Below are 25048 nucleotides of genomic sequence, written 5' to 3'. Positions count from 1 at the left end.
GCTACGCGTGCATATAAAGAACGTCAAAAACGGAGCTCGTATACGAAAGTTATGGATTTTAGAAGTTTTGGCGCGAAAACCGAGAAATTTCGTATAGTCACACTTTGCCACGTCACCCTCGCCTCGCATGCGCCACGTGTCCTGCTGAGTCACCAGGCTGCCGAGTCACCAGGCTGCTGAGTCACCGCAGCTGTTGAGTCATCCGAGCACATGGCCCTATCCGAAGTGGTCCAGTGAAGATCCGACGCGTGCCTTCTCCCTCGTGTCCGAGCCCTTGCAGAAGCCACAAGCTTCCCTCATCGGATCTGGACTTCGGTCCAATCACAGGCCGCCAGCAACTCCTTCGCACGCGCAGACCTCATGCGAGCCTCCCCCCTACGAGCCTTCTCAGCCGTCGGATCAGAAGACTCCTGACCGTCCGATCAGAAGCTTCCCCCTATAAATAGAAGCCTGCGAGCCTTCTCGGATAATTTTAAGAAATTGCCACTTTTAACCCCTAACCCATATTTTCTTCATTTTAACATCCCGCAAAGCCTCGGTATCGATTGTAAAGCCCGGAATACCCCACGAAGTGCCCGAGAAGCCCAGAAAATTTATCTTTTCGGTTTCGAAGCCCGACTTTTACAAAGCCCGGTTTCTCAATAAAACTCCCGGTTTTATTAGAAACGATCGTTTTAGGAAACGAATTGCTGCCTGATTATCATCAAATCAAGTGAGTGTATAGTCACTTTCATTTTACACATAGATATGAAGTATTTACCTTATAATACGTGCTATGTGTAAATATATTAATTATTTATTTGAGGTAATTGTTGTGTTGATGTTTATACAAGTTTTAAACTGTATAAGTATTTTTATCTACAAATATGTTGGGTAGAACATGGGTAGATTGTGATGTGTGATAAAATAAAATTGATGAGAGGCCTCGATGTGTTTTGAGATCCAGTCATCTAGCGGAGTTTGGATGACGGCCACAGACTTTCTAGACAGTCCAGTGGGAAACATTAGCAAGTCCGTAACATGTAGGTGTTAATGAACTAAGAGTGTTCATTCGATGTACTCCATCCCCCTCAGGGTTGCCTTTAGGACATGTATGGCTGAGGAAACCCCTTAGCAGTAGTGTCCATCCCGATGATATTCTTTAGGCTAAGTCCCTTGTGATAAGTGTTTAGGGACATAAAGTGAGGATAACGGGAACGGGTAATCAGGGTTATTGTTGATTGATGAACTTAGTAAGTTTATTATTATTGTAGGTTGAAAACCCTATATGCTCACCAGGCTCCCAAGCCTGACCCACTCAGCTTTTTATGTTACAGGTAGTGGACCCCGAGCATAATCGGAGGACAACGAGAGATTTTTGGATTATAGGCCAGTAGTTGTAAATAACTGTTGAAAGGCTTATAATGTCTTGTTTATGATTTTGATCTGTATCGGAACATGACATCCCGAGGTTTTGATATATATATGGAAAACATATACCTTCTTGATGAAGGGTTTTGATAAACTTTTATCATATTTTGTTTGGGGACCAATCCCGCAACATCTTTTAAAAAGATTTCTCTGATTTTATTTTAAAAAGCATAAATTAAATCGGTCTTTTCTGGCCGAGAAATATGGGGATGTCACAGTTGGCCAATTAGAATGTTTAGAGAATCTGGATTTCTCACATACAACGATTAAACATCTTCCGAATAGCACTTGCATGTTGAAACGCCTGAAATATCTCGAACTTTATGATTGTTCATTGTTTGAGAAGTTACAAGAGGATATTAGCCAATTAGAATGCTTAGGGAATCTAAATTTAATGGCTTGTGGATGTTTACAAGATATCCCGAATAGCATCTGTGAGATGAAATGTCTAAAATATTTCAATCTTTACAATTGTATTCTAGTTGAGAAATTGTCTGATGAACTTGGAGGTTTAGAATGTTTAAAAGAGTTAGATGTAAAAGGTACAAGCATATGTCATCTTCCTCAGAGCATTCTTTTGTTGAAAGGTCTGCATATTAGTGGGTTGGGACAACTTCTTGAGTCGTGTGGATTTACACCCACAGCAGGAGTCTCCTCTACCGTCCTCTAGGGATAATTTTGAGTATCTCTGGTGCGACCCGAAAAAGACAACTCAAAAAGAACTATTGTAAAAGGTACTTTCTATGTTTTTCTTATTCATCATGTCACATTGATTTCCATTTTGAAATTATTATAATGATAAGTAGTTTTTCAACCAAAGTCAACAATTATAACTAAAAAGATATAAGTATTGTACCTAGAGACAACGTCTGTGTTACATGTAGATGTTTTGATCACTTTATATATGTAGATGATGGAAGTATCAAACTAGTTTTATTTTGTGCTCTGATCTTATTTTTTTTACATGTCAAAAAACTGATTTGATCATATAATTGATTGCTATCTGGATTCTGTTTTCTTCAACCATCGTGATAACTGATTGAATATTTATTGATTGAGATTAATTCGGTATCTATATAGGGAATCTACTTATTATCCCAACCTGTGTTACTTTGTTCTCAGCAACCTCTACTCATAATTTGGTCTCTAGATAGGTCTTCCTCGTAAGGTATAACTACTTTATCTTATCATTACCATGGATTTCTGTTAATAAATACTTAATGTCATAATTGATTCAGGATCATGAGCTTCTGCAACTGCGTCCAACTAGTATGCTTATATGGAGCTAAGCTCCTCATTACCAAAGTTTTGTGTATTTTTCTTCATTTTAGTCAGAGATAATTTGAAAATACTGTTATAACCTGGTTCATCCTCAATTTTTTCCCATAAAAAAGTTAAATTAAAATAATTTGTTTTGGAGTAAAGAAATGCTGAGAAATGAATGAACATATACTCTGGTAACTTTTTGTATCCCATCTCTCTTATAACATATGACATGTATGTATGAGGTTATATGCATGAATCAGCAACATACTTGTGTTTGTTTGTTTATCATAGCATCCTACTTTCATTTCTTCCTATTCTAGTTATACCAAATGCAATAAAATAAAAAGCAATTTCACTATTCTATCCGGGTAGATTTATCAGAGTATACTGTTTTATTAAGAAAAACTTGATACTTGAAAGTACAATGCTATAATTGGGTAGATCTTTCAAAGTATAATGCTATAGTTGGACAGATTATCCAAGTATGATGCTGTAATATGGAAAAAAAATTGAAAGTAAAATGATATAATTGGGTAGATTTTTCAAAGTGTAAGAATTTAATAAGAAAAAATAAAATAAAAAGTACTACGCTATAATTAGGTAGATCATTCAAAGTGTAATGTTTTAATAAGTAAAAATTAAAAGTACAATGTTATAGTTGAATATATTATCCAAGTATAATGTTGTATTAAGGAAAAAATGAAAGTAAAATGATTTAATTGGGTAGATTTTTCAAAGTGTATGGTTTTAATAAGAAGGGAAAATACCACTCTAGCCCATTTAACGATTTTCATGGTTAATTCTGTTAAATTTTTTTAAAAATCAGTCCTAAAAGTTTAAATTTGGTCCTTGTAGTTTGCAAAAACTTACACAACATGTCCAAAACTCGGTTTTATGTTTTTTAACTTCTTTATTTTCATTTATTTATTTTTATGTTTTAATAAAATCTATACTTGCTTTTATATTTTTCAATTTTTTATATTTTTTGTTCTTTTTTAGTTTTTGTTTTGTTTTGTTTTTGTTTTTTATATATATTTTTTTATTTTTTAACTTCATTTTTTTTTGTTTTTTTGGTTTTTTATATTCATTTATTTTTCATATATTTTTATATATTTTTTTCTTATTGTTTTTTGTTTTTTCTTTATATTCATTTTTTCTTTATTTTCATTTTATTCGTTTTTCTTTATTTTTGATAAAATAAATTTACGTTTTGTTTTTCGTTAATTTGATAACTTCTTTTGATATTTATCAAAAAAATTTAAAGTGCATGAATATTTTTTTTTATATTTTTTGTATTTGTTTTGTATTTTTGGTGTTTTTCTTTCGTGTTTTTGTTAAGTTTTGTTTTTCGTCATTTTGATAATTTTTTAGAAAGTGTAAAGTGTATGAATATATTAGAGTATATTACATTTTTGGTTTTTGAGTTTTTTTTGGTTTTCTAATAAAATGAACAAACAAAAATAAAGTAAAAACAAAAAAACGAAAAAAAATTATAAAAAAATATGAAAAATAAATGAATATAAAAAACAAAAAAAAATAAAAAAGATATTAAAAAATAAAAATAAAAAACCAAAAAAATGAAATAAGAACGAAAAATATAAAAAAAATTAAAAAATATAAAATCAAGTTTAGATTTGATTAAAAAATAAAAATTAAATGAAAGTAAAGAAGTTAAAAAAACATAAAACCGAGTTTTGGACATGTTGTGTAAATTTTTGCAATCTATCGGGACCAAATTTGAACTTTTAGGATTGATTTTGCAAAAACTTTAATAGAGTTTACAATGAAAATCGTTAAATGGGCTAGAGTGGTAACTCCATGTCCAATTTGTGGCCAGAGCCAACCAAAAAAAAACTAATAGGGCTTTTCTCAAAAACGCATGAAAATGTAGTGACTTTTATGGTATTTGCCCTAATAAGAAAGAAAAATTAAAAAGTACGTTGCTATAACCGGAAAGTATAATGTTCTAATAAGAAAAAGTTTGAAAGTATAATGCTATAGTTAGGTAGATTTTCAAAGCATAATGTTTTAATAAAAAAAAGTACAATGCTATATTTGGGTAGAGCTTTCAAAGTATAGTGTTTTAATAACACTTTTTATTCAAAGTACAATACTTTAATAAGAAAAAACAGGAACATTGTTGCAATCGAAAGAATTGAATGTAGGATGCTACACTACATAAATAAATGAAAGTACATTGCTATATCTATGATTTGTTTGATATTTATGTATTTATGTATATTTGTATAAATGTATGTATGTATGTATGTATCTGCATGATTTTCCACATTATATTACAATTTGGAAGTGGTTAATATTTTATCATCCACAATATAATCTGTGTGTTCACCTTAAAATGTACATGAATACCTTTGATGATTAGGTCGAGACTTTCTCATTATCAAGAGTTATTTGAACTGCAAAATTTTGATATTAAATTTTTGTTTCATTCATCATTTGATGGAAAACCCTAAAAGCCTGCACTTAAGTTGTCTTTGCAAAGTCATTGTAGGTCTTGTTTGTAACTTCGTTTTTAGACTTAGATCTTAATGCTTTGTATTTTGAAATAGATTTTTATGTTAATGTTCTTGCCCTATTTTTTCATGGATCAAACCAAAGCGGATCCTGATTAACAATGATATTGTAGTTTGAAAAGTTAAGAATCATCTCATGTGTTGTGTGTTTGTTGATTGCAACCTTAAATCTATTGTGCACACAATTTTGATAGGTTTCAGGTTAAAAGTTGCCATACAACCTGTATAAAGTTGCAAGTATGTTGTTATTATGGGCAAAAGTTAATAGTACATTTTCCAGATTATTAGTTCTCTCAATTTTCCAAAATTAGAAAGAAATAAAAAAAAGCTTTTGCCCTCTAGAAAAATTTGTAATCAGTTATCATTTTTTTTTTAAAAACTCTATTTGGAAAACTGTGCAGTTTATTAATACTTGGTAATATCAGTATGTTAATTAGGAATCTAATATTTTGTAGTGTACTTGGTTATATGGTATATTATGTGATGATAAATTGATGGGGAATTGGGGGGATAATATAGGTCAAAATATTGATGAATACCAAGGAATTGATTATACAACATCTGCTTAATTTGATGATAAATTGTTGGGAAATTGGGGTGATCACTCAATTTCCCAACAATTTATCATCAAATTAAGCAGATGTTGTATAATCAATTCCTAGGTATTGATCAATATTTTGACCCTCTATCTATTACATCCCCTTTGGAAATTGGGCCTATCTTTGGATTTTCCATGTCTATACAAATATTTAGTCTTTTTTAAGGATTTTGTGTAATGTTTGGCATCTAAAACTTTATTTTAATATCCTCAAGAAAAATATATTATTTAGATATGAATTATATACTTGTGTTTTAAATGAAGTTGAAAACTTCAAAGTAATCTAATGTTGTAATATTTAACAGATTTACTTTTCATAGATCATGTTATTATTATTATTATTATTATTATTATTATTATTTTGGTAAATCACAAGACTTGTGTACTTAACATAAGGAACTCACAATCAAAAAAGAAAATAAAAAGAGAATTGAGAAGGGAACTAATGTTGATTGGTTGATGGGACAGTGGATAGTTGGTATTGGACTGCAACAGGCCAAATCCTACAACTACATATCAACTTCAAATTGTTTAAAATAATTTTAGAAGGTATCTACAAAATAGAATAATATAACTTTTTTTAATACTTTTAAAAACAATTAGATATTTATATGTGTAAGTAATAAGATATTTATTTTGGATTTAATGAATGTGAAACTATAATAGAAATCTATCATATTTTTGGAATGCAAATTACTTACAATATTGATGAAAAAACAGTATCAATTTTTAGGAGAATAAACCAGTGTCACTTTTTTTTAATTATTAAGAAAATAGGTGTGAGACCCATGTATTACATAAGTTTATTTTAAAAAAATTAAATATGAAATTTTAACAGTTTAAGAAGCTAGAATTTATAAGAAAAATGAGAAAAATTTTAAATTATTAAAATTAATGAGGCTTTAATACATTAAATACATTACATATATAAACCTTTCTAATAAATACCTTACATATATATTACCTTAAATATTAAATGTGGAGTTTTAATCTAATAAAATGAAAAATACAATAAAATGACAAATGGAAAATAGAAAATTCAAAAATTTAGAAAAATGTCATGTGTCCAAGTGAAGGAGCAGAAGACATGTGACAAAAAGATTTTGATTTATCAGGTAAGAAGTATACAAAATATATGGAACAATCATTTTTGGAATAAAAGAATTACATAAAAAAAATTGCATATAAAGCATAATAGTCATCTCCAAACTTCAAAGGAAAATAAATAGTGGATGAAACATGAAAGTTTCTTTAGTTTTTTAAATTGTTTAAATAAGTAATAATTGTCCTTTCTCTTCTGACCAAAAAGCATCTTTGTTTTCTCCACTATATTCCAAAGGTCTTCCAAACAAGCACATCACGTTCAGACACCTTTTTCTTTCTGCTCTTTCTCTTGATTGTAAGTTAATTCATCTCATATTCTCATCCAAGTCAGTTTGCATTTGTATCCCAGAAACTCTTTCCAAAGATTTGATTTTTAAAGAATCCTTCAAGCATACCTCAATGCCATATTCTTCAACTTCATCCATCCGCAACAACTTTAAGTATGATGTGTTTTTGAGTTTTAGGGGCGAAGACACTCGTTCGAGCTTTGTGGATAATCATTATTACACTCTTCAGCAGAAAAACATTCACACATACAAGGACGATGAGGGAATCAAGAAAGGGAAAAGGATCAGTGATGAGCTCATCAGATCGATTGAAGAGTCCAAATTTTACATCATTATTTTCTCCAAGAACTATGCCTCTTCTTCTTGGTGCTTAGATGAGCTTATGAAGATAATGAAATGTCACCAGACTACAGAGCATACTGCTTACCCTATCTTCTATGATGTTGAGCCATCTGAAGTCCGCAGACACAGTAGGACAGTTGAAGAAGCCTTTTCCAAGCACAAAATGGAAGAGGCTTCTGGGAAATGGAGGGAGGCACTTAAAGAAGCAGCTGATCTTGCTGGGTGGGAGTTAAAGAACACTACTGATGGGTAATTCTTTCATCAGATCTATGTAATATGCTTGTAATTTTGTTTCTTTCTGATCTACTTTTACACTGAATTTAAGAAGCTCGTACATAGGATCTTACATTGGATTGTCAAATTTAAACTACAATTATCAGTTTTTTGGAATGAATAAACATCAATTTAATATGATTGTAGGACTATATTATTACTTCATATACATTTGCTACATATCTCAAAGTAGTTGGCCATGTTGGATTTTGAGTATGCTAATTGAATCTGCTTTGATATACAGGCATGAAGCAAAATTCATCCAAAAAATAGTTAAAGAGCTTTCACTAGAGTTATGATCCATTAGTTTCACAATTGATGAAAAATTAGTGGAAATGGAGACTCGGATCAAAGATGTTGTATCATCTTTAGGAACTGGTTTTGATGATCTTCGCATGATTAGGATCAATGGGATGGGAGGTGGTGGGAAGACGACTTTGGCAAGAGTTGTTTTTGATCAAATATCCTTTCAGTTCAAAGGTAAAAGCTTCGTGGAGAATGTGAGGGAAGTTTCAAATGCTTCTTTGTTCGGTTTGAAGTCTTTGCAAAAACAAGTCCTTCGGGACGTCTTAAATGATAAAGGCATCAGAGTAAGCAGTGTTTATGATGGGAAACACATGATTAAGAGGATGGTGCATGATAAAAGGGTTCTTGTTGTTCTAGATGATGTGGATAATGTCGACCAACTTGAGGAATTAGTAGGCGATCCAAATTGGTTTAAGCCGGGAAGTAGAATTATCATCACAACAAGAGATGAGCAAGTGCTGGTTTCACACAGTGTGCAGTTTATACACGACATCAATCTGTTATCATATTAAAAAAGTAGTATTTGCCTCTTTAGTAGGTATGCATTTGGTAGAGATATTCCAATTCAAGGGTATGATAATCTAACAAGAGAAGTTGTACGTTATGCATCTGGTCTTCTATTAACACTTAGAGTTTTGAGTTCGTTTCTCTGTGGTAGAAATGAGCTTGAATGGATAGATGCCGTAAAAAGACTTCAAATGATTCCATTAACAGAAACTCTGAAAAAATTAGAATTAAGCTATATCGGTCTAGAGGAGGATTACAAGGAAATTTTCCTAGATGTTGCATGCATTTTGAAAGGTCGGACGAAGGAGGTAACAATCAAAGTGCTTGAAAGTTGTGGATTCCATGCTAGAAATGGTTTAAGAGTTCTTGAGCAAAAATCTCTCATAACTATTTCTAATTATAATTTATGTGTGGGAATGCACGACCATATTGAAGAAATGGGCAGGAATATTGTTCGTCGCATGTATTCGGATAAGCCTTATAAGCATAGTCGTTTGTGGATTAGTGATGAATCGAAGATATACTGGCTAACGATTTGGTAAGGATCAAGTTTATTTGTAAGTTGGAAAAGGTTAACATGATAATTTTTTTTGCTACACAAGTTTCATGGTGACTTCATTTGGATTACAGGGTACCAAAGCAACAAGATTTATAAAATTCTAAAATGGGAAGCTCAATCCGCACATAATTATAAAAGGTCTTAGAAAGATGAAGGAACTTAGATTTATTTCAATGGATATGGGAGATCATTTGCAGTGTTGGGAATTTAATACAATGATCAGTCCAGAGATTCCAAAAGCTTTACGATATCTGGATTTGAAGCATTACCCTTTTAGTTCTTTACCCAAAACATTTCAAGCAGATAATCTTATTACACTTGAGATGGTTGACTGCAAAATTTTACAACTTTGGGAAGGGGGAGAAAGAAAGTGAAAGACCCTCACTTTCGTATTTATGAAAGACCCAAACTTTCATACTTGACAATTTAGTTACTCCAAAACATGCTACTTGCATATTCATAAAAAACAATATTTTACATTGATAAAGAGGTTACAAACTACTGGATACAAACCGACTATTTTAAAGTGTTATATATTACGTAACTTCCCAGGATTCTATAGTTTTATACATATGGGAGTGCAAAATACAATAGTTTCAAACTATTCATAAGCTTCTATTGATACAATAGTTTCAAACTATTCAAAAATCTTCTACTAGTATATAACTATACTGGATGCTTATCTCCTGCAATTTGTTAAACATTGAGAGGGTAAGCGGTGACGCTTAGTGAGTTCAATAATAGATACAATATAACGTTATGCCATATATATACTTTAATATGGCAGAAGCAAAGAGGGACAAGGAACAACAAGGGCATATGTGAATCATGTGACAAACATTCCATATCAATCATTGATTTGATTTAAAGATATACAATCAATGACACATAAAAATTTCCATGCTTGATATACATCAATAAAGCTTTGGCCCAAATGGCACAGAAGACATACAACTTCGGATTAACATTTTGGTAGATTTCTGGCTTATAGCCCTGTCTAACCTTCTGCCAATACCATAGAATAGTAATCATTCTCTTACGGAGACATGTTCTACAGGGCCAGAGGCTACATACCGATACCAACGTGAATCTAAGTCCTTTCACTGATCACATGGTCAATGGTATTTCTTTGCTATTAAAAATAGCGAATAAAAATAACCCGGAATAATAACACTAAAAAGCACATAGCACATATAACATATAACATACAATTGTTCCTATATATTAAAATCACTGTGAAATAATTGGGGGCTAAAATATTAATTTAGGCAGCACTTCGGCTCTAAATATCACTTTCTTCGTTGAAAACCGGGCTCTGCGAAGATAGAGCTTCAAAACCGAAAAGATAATTTTTTTTCGGGCTTCTCGGGTGTCTCGGGCGTGTTTCGGGCTTTCGAATCAGTATCGGGGCTTCGGGGGAAGTCGGAATAGTAAAAATATCAAAAGGAGGGTGAAAGTGCCAAATTTCTCAAACTACCCAAGAGGTCTCGTAGGCCCTCTATTTATAGGGGAGGAGATCCGGAGTTCGACTGAGAAGGAGGAGTCAGCGAGGCACGTGGCTGTTGGAGCTAAGGACATGAAGCGATAAAGGAGAGCTAGCGCGCATGCGAGGCTCGGACAGGTGGAGAGCACGCGTCGAACGGGGATTGGGCCGCGCCTCGGATACGAGGGGCAGGCGACACGAGGCGGGCGTCGGAAGGCTACTGGTCACGACATCGGTCGAATACAGAAGCGGCATGCATCGGACATGCGAGGAACCGGTGATACGTGCACGCATGACTCATCGACGTCAGATACGTGGCTGATCGCGGTGGTCGGCACTGTTCATGCGAAGTTTCTCGGAATTTGAGCCCAAATCTTCTAAAATCCATAACTTTCTCATACAGGCTCCATTTTTTTAAGTTCTTTATATGCATGCGTAGCTAAAATTATGCTCTACAACTTTTGTTTAGACTTCGTCGACTAATTTTGACATTAATTTTAATATTATCATTTTTAACAGACCGGGACAGGAAATTCTGTTAAAAATTCATAACTTCTTAATCCGATGTCCGTTTTCGTCATACATTTCACCGTTGTACTACTAATGATGAGCCTTCAATTCTCATTTAGGGTGTTTCAGCTAAAAATCACTCAATCTAAAATTCGAGTTTTTAGCTGTCTACTGCTAAGCTGAAACTTCGAAAAATCATAACTTCGTCATACGAAGTCAGATTTTGGCGTTCTTTTTATCAAACTTCTCTGTTTAACGAATACTACGACTTTCATTTAGATTACTAAGGCTAAAAATTAGTTTATCAAAAACTCACTTTTTACGTCATTCGGCGCCGTGCCGGTTTTGTCGCGGATCTTCGATTGGTCATAACTTCTTCGTTACAACTCGGATTTCGATGAGGTTTTCGCCTAAATGTTTCTAACGAGATTATCTAAAAATTTCAATAATAAAATTTTACTTATTTCAAATTTTATATTTTCTCTATATTTCACTATTTGGCTTTTAATTGGAATCTCATAAGACTTCCAATATTCTATGAGTGATTCTAAACATAGTTTTACTTCATTTCTAGTAAAAACTATCTGTTAGAACTCAACATTAAAATTCACATAATATTTCATAATATTATTTACTTAAAACACGATTTCAAAATGTGTATGTTACAGAAAGGTAGAGTTATTGTGCTTACTCCAAATCTTGTTTTTTTTGCTTATATATGCTAGGTTCTTAACAAGCTCAAATACCTTGACCTCAGTGGTTCCATGTTGAGTACCCTTGACCTTGGACTTACTCCAAATCTCGAGACGCTGACCCTTGGAGGATGTTCCTGTTGGATTAGTGTCTAAGTCCATAACTATATTTGGTATGTACTTGAACCGACTCGGCATGGTCCATTTGGGTTGCATGACATCATGCATTTGGATAGACTAAAATGAGAGAAATAACACTTAGTGTTTGGTAATATATTATAAGTTCTAATATATTAAGAAGATTATTTAATTGGTATTGATCAAGATTGTATTTGGAATTAATTAAGTGATCAAAACGAGACTAATTAAATATATGGGTTGATTGTGTAAATCATCCATACTTGTATAGTGGGCTAATGCTCCATGGATTATGAAGTTGGGCTAAAACCCGTAGGATGCTCCATGGTGTTTTTCTACCCATGGATCATGGAAATGAAAGGCCATGACAATTAGGGTTTACATGGTGTAACCCTAATTGTGACACACTATATAAGCATCTTATTCTTGTCAAAATCGGCCACCATGAGAGACTATGAAGGAATTGTGAGGGCTAGCCGATTTCATGAAGTGTATCATTTCTCTCTAAGTTATTCCATGTGCATTTGGTGTTGTGTGAACCATTTGAGGTGTTACACTTAGGGCACTAGGCTCTCGAGCTTCATGGAGTCAAGCTACATCAAGAGGTATGTATTCTAACTTGTTATATTACCCAAGTATCAAAAGATTGTATGCTAGATAGGGTAACACCTTGGAATATTCATATTTGCATATATAATAGAGAAAACATAGATCCAAGGTATTTAGGGTTGCATGTACACTTAGGAGTGTTAGAATGCTCATAACCCAACAGTGGTATCAGAGCCTAGGCTTGTTTTCAATTATACTTGATGCAAAGTGCTGAAAAATGCCGAAAAATCGATTTCTGGGCTGTCTGGGCACTGGACTCGCCGAGTCCATGAAGAAACTCACCCTAATCGTTGAGTAGGTTCATACACTCGACGTGTAGGACCCCCAGACAACATATTTTTGACTTTTCAGGCTGGAATTGGACTAGAATCATTAACCTAAGCTGTTTTTGAACCTATAAACCTGTTTTTGATGTGGTAATGTTCATTCTAATCCAATTTCAAAGATAATTGTCAATAGATTCATGTTTTGTATTAGTTTAAGGATTAGGCTAATAACTTGAAAAAGTTTGATTTGAATTATCTTGTTCTTATGAGTCTGTTAGATTAATAGAAAAGTTATGTGAAATTGTTGTTTTCAATCCAAATTAATCTAAGAGTTGATTCTAAAATGTGTTTTTGTAACTTGTCCTCAAGTTATATGAAAAGTCACATTTAATATTCATAAAACTCATAAATATTTCCATAGGTTATGAATAAAGAAAAGTCACATTCTTTTAATAGTTTAAAGTCTTCCATAACTTGTCCTCAAGTTATGGAACTTGAAGAGTTTTTGGATTAAAACTACTTTAAACATATAAGTTATGGAAATTGAATAGTTTTGAATAGTTTCAAAACTTGCCCTCAAGTTTTGGAATTTGAAAAGTTTTACCTTATTAATACTTTAATTCCAAGTTAAGCCCTTAGAATTTTAAAAGTTAAAATTCAACCCTTATACTTTATAATATTATAAGTTAATAATATTTATATATATGTATAAGAGCAAGTCGTCTTACCATTAGTAGGCCTCATTCACGAAGCCGGTCTATAAGGGGGTATAAGGTTACTGCCTATAAAATGGCAGTTTAATGGGTGTCTACTCTCACCCACCGCTTCCTTGACTGGTGGAGGGTTGTTAGCCGAACAGGTAGGAAAAGGACTATAATTTCTCCATTCATTAAAAGTATTAATGAAAATATAAAGTAACTAAAATGTTTTTATAATTCTCAATATTAGTTACTTTAGGAAAATGTGAATTAGGTGCTAATCCATGAAATTACACTTTGCACTTTGTTTAAGTCGGTTAGTGGAGCGTGTGCGGTTAACCGGCACACTAGCTTGATTTAACAAGGTAGGCAAAGGGTAACTTAATATTTATCATAGTATCGGTGGAGCGCGTGTGGTTAACCGGAACATCGATTAAGGGGTAAATATTAAGGGTACCAAGTAATTTGCATGCTTACTTCACACCTTGTTTTGTGATCCTTGGCATCTCAGTCACAAAACCTAAAAGGCACACTCGAGATTGAAACATACCACTGAACAGTTTAATGAATCTAAAAGATCTAGGAGTTTCAAATCCAAGTAAAACCTAATTAAATTATTTCGTTTTCATGGTGAAAATTGGTGAATCGTCATTCACATACCTTCAAATATTCTATAGCTTGGATTACGGCATCCCTCTTCCAAGTTATAAAATATTGTGTTGGGTCCTAGCCTTAATATTTCATATTGGGTGTTATATTAAGGACTTTGGATCAACTATCTTGAATATCTCCCAAAAGATGTCTAGTTCAGACATCTATGATCTTCCCAAATCTCTTGGAATGTCACTTCCTCCACCTCCCCAATTATTCTCTCTAACCCACAAGTTCAAGGTCACTCTAGCCCTATTGGCACGCAAGGTCTATGCATGCTCACATCTTGGAGATAAAGTCACATATTGACAAGCCAGGAGAGTTGGGTGTCAAAGTCTTAAGAAAGTTGGATGTTCAATCACTCTCTAAGTCGCATAGTGAGTTCCTTTGGGACTACTATGAAACAGACTATGACAAGACCCTTAATGATCTTATCTATTTGCTTGGTGCTGCTGAATCAGAAATGATTTGAGGACTAGTAAAGCAAATTTGATAAGGAGATCAACTTCCCAATGGACATTAACAATGGAAACATTAGATATCTAAAAAAGCCTTCTCTTCCCAAGGAAAGGGATTGACCATAGTCAACTCGGTTGACCAAATGGTAAAGAGAAAGGAAAGTATACGATAGTCCCATGTACCATTTCCAAAGAGTCCATATGTTTCTCTTGCCAGAGGAAGGGGCATTGATTGCGAAGCTGCCTATTTACCTGAAAGATCATAAGATTGATCAAGTCAAGAAGTTTGACTCTACTTCAGGTAAAGCCCACTATCTAACTTAGTTAAGGCTCTATTCTGAGATTCTTATTACATGATGTGACTGGGTCACATGTTGATGTTTGAAGAATCAAAGGAAAAGTGAAGGAAACTTAAAGAAATAGTATGTTGAATCTGACCGCGAAAATGGATTTCTATCGCATGATTGAAGATCAGATTCTTGAGCTACTCTTAGGAGTTATGATAGATTGCTAGGAAACATGTAATAGCATAGTTTTTATTCAAAGTTTCATTGTAAGGAAAAGTTTTTTTTTCCGCATTTTATAAATAAATAAAACTTTGTTTTACTTTATTTTATATCTCCTTGCAATGGCATTTATGAAAACTTGATGTTTGTATGTTTCTAGCAATATTGAAAATATGAATTTGATCATTTCATTTGTGGTAGTGTCTAAATTTACCAAATAAGGAAAGCTTTTAATTACCCAAATTTTCAGTTGGATAGAAACTTGGAATCATACAAGTTGTATAATATGATGAATGAGAATTTTCAGCTTTGGAAAACTAAGACTAGTTCCTTGTTCACATGTTTATATGAGTCAAGTGAAGAACTAAGGGATCAAGTACACATTCTTGTGCACTAGTCAATTCCACCACAAAAGATTGATAAGAATATTCGTCATGATTTACTAAAGTTAGTAAATATGGTTATACTTACAGGCTTAAGTATAATTCTGAAGCAATGGAAAAGTTTCGATTATATGGCAGAACGAATAAGAAGAATCAAATTAGGAAGAAGGATAAAAGTTTCTCAAATCTGAAAAGATGGGAGAGTACTTTAGTATCAGCTTTTGTGATCATCTTAATGATTTAGAAATCATATCACAATTTGTCCTCTAAGGAAATCTTAGTGCATTCTTATGACTAAGAAGTGGAATCTTAAATTGTTGTAATGGTTAAATCAAGAAGATGAGTCATACTTCGTTGCAAAACAAGTCTTAGAGTCATACCCCAAGACTGTAAGTTGAGTGACATATCTTAAAGAAAGGTTTAAAACACTTGTCAAATATAAGAGTAAAAATGTCCTACTCTTGTACATTTGAAATTGTTAAGTTGTGATGTTTTGGATAAAACAAAGACCAACTTAGGCCAATTGTGTGAAGTGTTTGTCTTGATAAAGAATCCACACTATCTCTTGAATATGTGACAAGATAGTCTTATATGTCAAGAGGAAAGTAGGATTCTTAAAGATCATGAAAAGAATTTCAAGATCTAATCAAGAATAAAAACCTGTAGTTTAACACTAGCACACGACGTGAGGTTTATAACCTATCGTGTTGACATATTTCTATTCTTGTGCCCATTCCAGTTAAAGTTCGCTTTGCATATGAGTTCTTAGAGTTCTCAATTGGTTGCATAACAACTTGGAAGCAATGGCAGGCCCTTGAGCTGCCTGGAGGCAAGAAATTCAGATTGAGTTCAGTCCATATGAGTTTGGATTTGTCATTATCCTTCTCTTGTGATTATGGTTTTGACAAATCCACATGGATAAGAACACATACACCATAAAATCTAAGTGTCATATGGTTTCTCTCCGATTCATGAAAATGACGGTGAGGAAACACTTTCACTAAGTAGATTTTAACTAGATAGCAATTGTGAGGAAACACTTTCACTAAGTAGATTTTAACTAGATAGCAATTATAAATTCTAATATATTAAGAAAATTATTTAATTAGTGTTGATCAAGAATTAATTTGGAATTAATTAAGTGATCAAAATGTGACTCATTAAATATATGGGTTGACTGTTGCCTATAAAATGGCAGCTTAATGGGTGTCCACTCTCACCCACCGCTTCCTTGACTGGTGGAGGTTCGTTAGCCGAACGGGTAGGACAAGGACTTATAAAATTCTCATTAAAAGTATAAGGATTATTATAAAGTAACTAAATGTTTTATTAAATTCCAAATCTTAGTTACTTTAGGAAAATGTGAATAAGGTGCTATCTCATGAAATTACACTTTGCACTTTGTCAAAGTCGTTAGTGGAGCATGTGTGGTTAACCGGCACACTAACTTGGACTTAACAAGGTAGGTAAAGGGTGACTTAAGGTTTATCATAGGTCGGTGGAGCGTGTGTGGTTAACCGGCACATCGATTGAGTGATTAACATTAAGGGTACCAAGTAATTTGCATGGATACTTCACACCTCGTTTTGTGATCCTCAGTATCCCAGTCACAAAATTTGGAGGGCACACTCGAGATTGAAACATGCCTTTGAAAAGTTCATTGAATCTCAAAGAATCTAGGAATTTCTAAAGACCAATTAAAACCAAGTAGTTTATATTTCGTTTTTATGGTGCAAATTGGTGAATCGTCATTCGCCTACCTTCAAATATTCTATAGCTTGGATTACGGCATCCCTCTTCCAAGTTATAAAATATTGTGTTGGGTACTAGCTTTAATATTTCAAATTGGGTGTTATATTAAGGATTTTAATCAACTAACTTGGATTTCTCCCATTTTAGATGTCTGGTTCAGAAAACATTGATCTTCCCAAATCTTATGAAACAAGCTTTCCTAATGAAGATGACTTCCTGAGTTTGGCTCATGGAAACCATACTTCTCTTCCTCCTCCTCCTCCAATTGTTCTCCCTGACCCACAAGCTCAAAGACTTGAAAAATTCAAGGTCACTCAAGCCATACTAGCAATGAAACATGAAGATGGAAGACCGGTGTGGACTCATGTCTTAGGAATGAAGTCACACATTGACAGGTTGAGAATCTTGGGTGTCATTGTTCAAAGGAAGTTGGCTATTGACAGGGTCCTTCAGTCATTTCCTGAGTCATACAGTAAGTTTATTAAAGACTACTATGTGACAGATCTCGACATGACCCTAATAGATCTTTCTCATTATTGTTGTTGAATCAGAAATGATTTGGCGCAATAGTCATGTAAATATAGGTGGAAGATCTACTTCTCAAACTTCCATGGACATGGACAATGGTAACATTGGAAGTCCAGAAAAACTTTCTCTTCCCAATGGAAAGGGATCAGCCTTGGTCAACCCTGTTGACCGGAAGGTAAAGAGAAAATTTAAGTCTGGAATAGCCTGTTGCACCATTCCCAAAAAGTCTCTATGTTTTCATTGTGAAGGAAAAGGGCATTGGAAGCGAAACTGCCCTAGCTACCTGAAGGATCTGGAAGAAAAGAAAAATCAAAAGGTTAACTCTGGTTCAGGTAAGCCCACTATCTAACTCTGTTAAGTTCCTAATGGTTGATTATCAATACATGATGTGATTAAGTTACATTTTGATGTTTGAAAGGATCAAGCAAAGGAAAGGAAACTTAAAGGAAGAGTATGTTGAATCTGATCACGAAGATGGATTTCTATTGCATGCTTGAAGATCAGATTTTTGAGCTACTACTTAGGGGTTATGATAGATTGCTAGAAAACATGTAATAGCATAGTTTTTTTTTTCCATTTTAAGTTGCATTGTAAGGAAAAGTTTTTCCACATCTTTATAAATAAATAAAATTTTTTTATTTTATTTTAGTTTATATCTCCTTGCAATGACTTTAATTGAAAATTTGATCTTTATATGTTTCTAACAATAATGGAAATGTGAATTTGATTCTTTTCGTTTGTGGTAGGGTCTAAATTTACCAAATAAGGATAGCTTCTCATTACCCAAGTTTTCAGTTGCATAGAAACTTGGAATCATACAAGTTGTACAGTATGATGAATGAGAACTTTCAGCTTTGGAAAAATTAAGACTAGTTACTTGTTCACATGTATATGTGAGTCAAGTGAAGGACTAAGGGATCGAGTACACATTCGTATACACTGATCAAGGTGCACCACAAAAGGTTGATAAGACTATTCATCATGATTTACTAAGGCTTAGTAAATATGGTTTTACTTACAAGGTTAAGTATAATTCTGAATCATTGGAAATTTTTTTTCAGTGTATGGTAGGACGGATGAGAAGAATCAAATTAGGCAGAAGGATAAAATTTTCTCATATCTGAAAAGATGGGAGAGTACTTAAGTATCATGTTATGTGTTCATCTTAATGATTAAGAAACCATGTTACAATTGGTCCTCTAACGATATCTTAGTTCATTCATATGGCTAAGAAGAGGAATCAAGAGTTACTAAAATGGTTAAATCAAGAAGATGAGTTAAACTTCGTTCCAAAAACAATTCCTAGAGTCATACTCCAAGATTGTAACTTGAGTGACATATCTTAAAGAAAGGTTTATAACACTAGTCAAATGTAAGAGTAAAGTGTGTCCCACTCTTGTACATTTGAAATTGGTAAGTTGTGATGTTTTGGATAAAGCACATACCAACTTAAGGCCAATTGTGTGAAGTGTTTGTCTTGATAGAGAATTTGCACTATCTCTTGAAAATTTGGCAAGTGAGTCTTATATGTCAAGAGGGCAGTAGGAGTCTTAAAGATCTTCGAAATACTTCCAGATCTAATCAAGAAGGAAAAACCTATAGTTTATCACTTGCACACGACTTGAGGTTTATAGCCTATCGTGTTGGCATATTCCTATTTCTGTGCCCATTCCAGTTAAAGTTGGCTTTGCATATGAGTTATGAGAGTTCTCAACTGGTTGCATAACAACTTGGAAGCAATGGCAGGCCCTTGAGCTTCCAGATGGCAAGAAGTTAAGACTGCACAAGTTCAATCCATAAGAGTTTGGATTTGTCACTAACCTTGTCTTGTGATTATGGTTTTGACAAAATTCACATGGATAGGAACACATACACCATAGAATCTAAGTTTCATAAGGTTTCTTTCCGATTCATGAAAATGATGGTGAGGAAACACTTTCACTAAGTAGATTTTAACTAGATAGCAATTGTGACATTTGCATTCTCAAATTCGTTAGTAGAGCATGTGTAGTTAACCGGCACACTAACATGGACTTGTGAGAAATGTCAAAGGTATAAACAATTGAGAATATGATTACAACATCCCTTTTCATAGTTCTGAAATTGTTTAGACACACACATGTGTGCAATCTAAAGAAAGGTGTATTATTTTGATAAATTTGTATCAACGAATCTCGTATCAGAAATATGAACTTTGGTAAGAAGGTTAATAAAGTATTGATTTCTAGAAGTCCTGTAGATTTCTGAGTACATGTCAAAGCTAGTGGGAGCATAAGCTTCATGTTAATAATCATCATGCAAGTGGGAGCATGATAATTATAATAAGTGTTGCAAGTTATCAATGTTAATTATAGAAAACAAAAGGTTTCAATTGGGAAAAAGTTGTTTTACTATAATTAAGGGAGAGGAAATTATACTTCACTTCAATTCTAAAAGCTTAGATTGTGGTTTTAATCATATTTAATCAAGGATATGTATATGAGTTTCATGTTGGAATGGCTCAACATAAGGAAATTCTATATGTGGGTCTATTATTTGCGTTCTAAAATTCGATTATGATTACGGCATCCATTTTGATAATCTGAATTATGAGAACTTGGCAAATAGAAATAGAAATATTATAGCAAACGACTAGTCTAGTATCATGTATTTATGAATCGTGTCCCATATGCTTTGGTTATAGAATTAATTGCATGTGCTATAAGATTTATCTGTTCTAAATTTTCCAAATGCCCAGAGCATTAAGAGGGAAAAGTACTAGAACTGGATATGACTAAAATGATTAAGCAATTGTCGAGGACAATCTAAGGTTTACCACAGATTGGTTGCTCAAGGACAATTAGAAGTATAGTGTTAAATTTTTTAGAAGGACCTAATTGACATATTCTGAAAGGAGGTAACTCTTGTTCAGAAGTGATAGTCAAAATGGGAATATGGAGTTGTCTCCATAGATAGAAGTTATCTGGGTAAGATTAGAAAACTTAATGCAAGGATGATGTTCAGAACAGTGTACTTTGAGACTTCGTTTCCATGGAATTGATATCCATTGGAATACCCTGTAATGACAGGTGACAAGTCTTTGTGACTTTGTACATTACAAAAGGGTAGTGCATATAAGTTTAAAAATCAAATAAATGATAGGAATTTGGAATTCTTACATTTTTCGATAAAGATTTGGGAGTGTGAAATTAGAATCATTGAAATTATGTTCAATTGCTTTATTTCATAGAGTGAGGATCATAGACAAACATAGAGTGTATACTTGGTGTATGGCAAAACTATTGTTTGAAAAACTTAGTGAACATGCTTGGAGCATGAGACAACTAGTGTTTTTAATTCAAGTATAAAGTTCATAAAACCCGAAACAATGAATAATGAGTAATCAATATGGTGATAAATAAAAGGTGTTCTATTTATATTCATAGGGTTTGATACCATATTATATTCATTTATTCTTGTGTTTCACATTGCATGTTTTGACTTCCAGAATAACTAAGTCAGTCTTCCTGAATGACTAAGTTATTCAAACAATCCACACTCGGCATATGTTGGAAGTAGATATGAATCAAGACGGTCATGGGTTGAATTATAGAGGTCTAAGATGTTGGACAAGGAGGTGCTACAACACTCATGAGTGCTCATAAGGTCTGAGTATTAGATTCAACCCACGCTCACTGGTATCACTTCATGGAATTTATCTCGAGTGATCGTGAGACGGTAATATCATATAAGTCTTCAAACCGAGAGATATGATTTGTTGCCTATGAGTTGGTTATGCATTGATTGTATGAAAACGCATTGGTAACTCAATGTTATAAAACATACTTTTATGTATGATTCAATAAGTAGTAGAACAAGCATATGAGTCGAAGTTTATCTGTTCATTCTTGGATTAGAAGCGATATATGGGTCCCTCGATGATTTTGTTTTGACCTATGTACCGGCCCCGGTCAGAACCTAATTGATGTGTTCAATTTATTTCTATGTCAAACAAATCGGAAATCGGGAAACAAACTGCTGGACAATAAGTAAGATATTGTTCCATGTATTTGTCCGGCTGATATCTGGAACATAGGATTATATGATCACTTATCTTAAATGGCGCATCATCATCTTCTCAGTTCTGAGAGACCTTGAAAGAGCTACGATTGCTAATCGGTTCCTGAATTCATACTTGCAGTTATAGTTATTAGACTAATCCAAGTGGGTAACTGTAGGATAAGGTGTCTAAGTCCATAACTATTTCTGGTATGTACTTGACCCGGTTGGCATGGTCCATTTGGGTTGCATGGCATCATGCATTTGGATAGACTAAAATGAGAGAAATAACACTTATTTTTTATTAATATATTATGAGTTCTAATATATTAATAATATTATTTAATTAGTATTGATCAAGAATTAATCTAGAATTAATTAAGTGATCAAAAGATAACCAATTAAATATATGGGTTGATTATGTAAATCATTCATAACTTGTATAGTGGGCTAAAGGCTCCATGGATTATCAATTTGGGCTAACTCCCATAGGATGCTCCATGGAGTTTAAACCCATGGGTCATGGAAATGAAGAGTCGTGTTACATTAGCGTTTACATGGTGTAACCCTAATTGTAACACATTATATAAAGAGCATCATACTCCCCATTTTCGGCTACACTAAGAATACAAGAGGGCAAGGCCAAAAATAGAAGTGTTCTTATTTCTCTCAAGTTTACTCCAAAAGCATTTGGTGTTGTGTGAAGCATTTGAGGCATCATACTTGGTGTGCTAGGCTCTCAAGGTATTCAAGGAATCAAATCATCAACAAGGTATGTTATTCTTGCCATCTTTTAAGTTAAAAGTTCCCCATGTATGCTAGATAGGATTATGAATCTTGGAAATCATATTTTGCATGAATTTTAGACAAACATAGATCCAAGGTTTATTAGGCTTGCATGTACACTTAGGAGTGTTAGAATGCTCATAACCCAACATTATCAAGTTGGGCTAAAACCCATAGGATGCTCCATGGTGTTTTTGTACCCATGGATCATGGAAATGAAAGGCCATGACAATTATGGTTTACATGGTGTAACCCTAATTGTGACACACTATATAAGCATCTTATTCTTGTCAAAATTGGCCACCATGAGAGACTATGAAGGAATGGTGAGGGCTAGCCGATTTCATGAAGTGTATCATTTCTCTCTAAGTTATTCCATGTGCATGTGATGTTGTGTGATTCATTTGAGGTGTTACACTTGGGGCATTAGGCTCTCGAGCTTCATGGAGTCAAGCTACATCAAGAGGTATGTATTCTAACTTGTTATATTACCCAAGTATCAAAAGATTGTATGCTAGATAGGGTAATACCTTGGAATATTCATATTTGCATATATAATATAGAAAAAATAGATCCAAGGTATTTAGGGTTGCATGTACACTTAGGAGTGTTAGAATGCTCATAACCCAATAGTTCCAACCTGGTAGAACTTTATGTTCCCATTGGTTGTTTGAAGCTCATGTCTATTGACATCAGTATGTCAGGGTTGAGGACCCTTAACCTTGGGCATGCTCGGAATCTTAAGACGTTATTACTTGACAAATGCTTCGATTTGATAAAACTTCACATGTCGGGTAGATGTTTAAATCTCGAACTACTACTACTGTCAAGGTCAAAGTTGAGGACCCTTGACATTGGACTGACTCCGAATCTTAAGTATTTGGATCTTAAAAATTGTTATTATTTAGAAGAACTTCACATGGCCAATGTATGTGAAAATCTCATTAATCTCGAAATTAGTTATTCAAAGTTGAGAACCCTTGACCTTAGGTTGACTCCAAATCTAGAGAGGTTAGATCTTAAAGCATGTTCTTATTTAGTAGAACTTCACACTCCCATTGGATGTCTACAAAATCTTACTACTTAGACGTAAGTGGTTGCTTGAGGTTTAGAGATTTTTTTTAATCTAAAGGGCGATGCTTCTTGTAGTGTGGAGGAATCACTTGAGGTTGTTCCTTTAACCGAGTTACATGTGGTCGCAAAGTCCCTAGAACGATGCCCTCTTCACCCCGACAATGACTTGCCAAACTTTCGGTTTAGTTATTTCTATAAGGAAGATCGCTACTCATTTACTATAAATCTTGAGAAGCTTATTTCTATAGGTATATGTGCTTGCACGAACCTTGAGACGCTTTCAGGAAGCATTTGTGGGTTACAACGTTTAAGGAAGCTTAAACTAGAAGGCAGTATTCAAGAGGCGCTTGAGGACCTCGGCCAGTTAGAATGTCTTGAGGAGCTGATTTTCTTGTCTACAAAGATTAACCTTCTTTTAGAGAGCATGTGTATGCTGAAGCATCTTAAATCTCTAAAGCTTATATCATGTTGGTTTCTTGAGAAGTTACCTGAGGATCTTGGTGGGTTAGAACGTCTAGAGGATCTGACTTTGTTTTGTACATTGATTAAAGATCTTCCAGATAGCATTTGTATGTTGAAACATCATAAATCTCTAGAACTGTTTTCTTGTTTGTTGCTGGAGAAGTTACCCAAGGAGTTTGGCCGATTAAAACTGCTGGAAAAGCTAGAGTTGTCGCATGCAAAGATTACACATCTTCCAGATAGCATTTGTATGTTGAAACAGATGAAACATATTAACCTTCATAATTGTTCGTTGCTTGAGAAGTTACCCGAGGATCATGGCCAATTAGAATTTTTACTGAAGCTAATCATAATAAACTGTAAGTTATTACAGAATATCCCGATAAGCATCTGTAGGATGAAATGTCTAAAAGATTTCCATCTCCGCTATTGTATTGGGATTGAGAAAATGCCTGAAGAACATGGAAGTTTGGATTGCTTAAAAGAGTTAGATATAGAAGGTAAAATCATAAGACATTTTCCACATAGTATTCTTTTGTTGAAAGGTCTTTGTATTATTGGGTCGAGAGGGCTTCTTCAGTCATCTGGTTTTGCATCATAGATACGAATCCAAGAACACAAAATGTCATGTTACATAGTGCTGGGATGATTTTTGTGAAGCTCAAAATACCTGGGAAATCCAGTTTACAAAGAACTATTGTAACAGGTACTTTCTCTGTTTTCTAGTGGTCATGCATCTTACTTTGATTTCAATGGACATTGATCTGACAATAAGTAAATCATAAGCTAAAAATAAACAAATTATATTTATATACAATAAAGTGTACT

The 25048-nt window shown here is 33.7% G+C and overlaps 3 protein-coding genes across 3 annotated transcripts; all 3 read left to right on the top strand.

Annotated features, from left to right (window-relative positions):
- The first annotated feature begins 7311 nt into the window (after positions 1-7311).
- Positions 7312-7794, top strand: LOC122194382 (toll/interleukin-1 receptor-like protein). Its single transcript, XM_023897758.1, has one exon. It carries the CDS (start codon positions 7312-7314, stop codon positions 7792-7794), a length of 483 nt encoding a protein of 160 aa, XP_023753526.1.
- Positions 7652-10119, top strand: LOC111901902 (disease resistance protein RPV1). The gene is made up of 2 exons (XM_023897742.3): positions 7652-7790; positions 8059-10119. Exon 2 carries the CDS (start codon positions 8150-8152, stop codon positions 8630-8632), a length of 483 nt encoding a protein of 160 aa, XP_023753510.1. The 5' UTR covers positions 7652-7790; positions 8059-8149; the 3' UTR covers positions 8633-10119.
- Positions 10120-23603: 13484 nt separating this feature from the next.
- On the top strand, positions 23604-24821 carry LOC111901903 (disease resistance protein RPV1-like). Its single transcript, XM_023897759.1, has 2 exons — positions 23604-23695; positions 23834-24821. Exons 1-2 carry the CDS (start codon positions 23604-23606, stop codon positions 24819-24821), a joined length of 1080 nt encoding a protein of 359 aa, XP_023753527.1.
- Positions 24822-25048: the final 227 nt, after the last annotated feature.

This window comes from Lactuca sativa, chromosome 4, assembly GCF_002870075.4.
Source record: "Lactuca sativa cultivar Salinas chromosome 4, Lsat_Salinas_v11, whole genome shotgun sequence".
NCBI classification, from domain to species: Eukaryota; Viridiplantae; Streptophyta; class Magnoliopsida; order Asterales; family Asteraceae; genus Lactuca; species Lactuca sativa.
The sequence above is the reverse complement of the archived record's forward strand: the minus strand, read 5'-3'. Positions and strand labels throughout refer to the sequence as shown.

Coding starts and splice junctions, on each gene's coding strand:
- LOC111901902 (XM_023897742.3), top strand. CDS start 8,150: ATGGAGACTCGGATCAAAGATGTTGTATCATCTTTAGGAACTGGTTTT.
- LOC122194382 (XM_023897758.1), top strand. CDS start 7,312: ATGCCATATTCTTCAACTTCATCCATCCGCAACAACTTTAAGTATGAT.
- LOC111901903 (XM_023897759.1), top strand. CDS start 23,604: ATGGCCAATGTATGTGAAAATCTCATTAATCTCGAAATTAGTTATTCA. Junction 23,696..23,833: donor TTGACTCCAAATCTAGAGAG/GTTAGATCTTAA, acceptor TGCTTCTTGTAG/TGTGGAGGAATCACTTGAGG.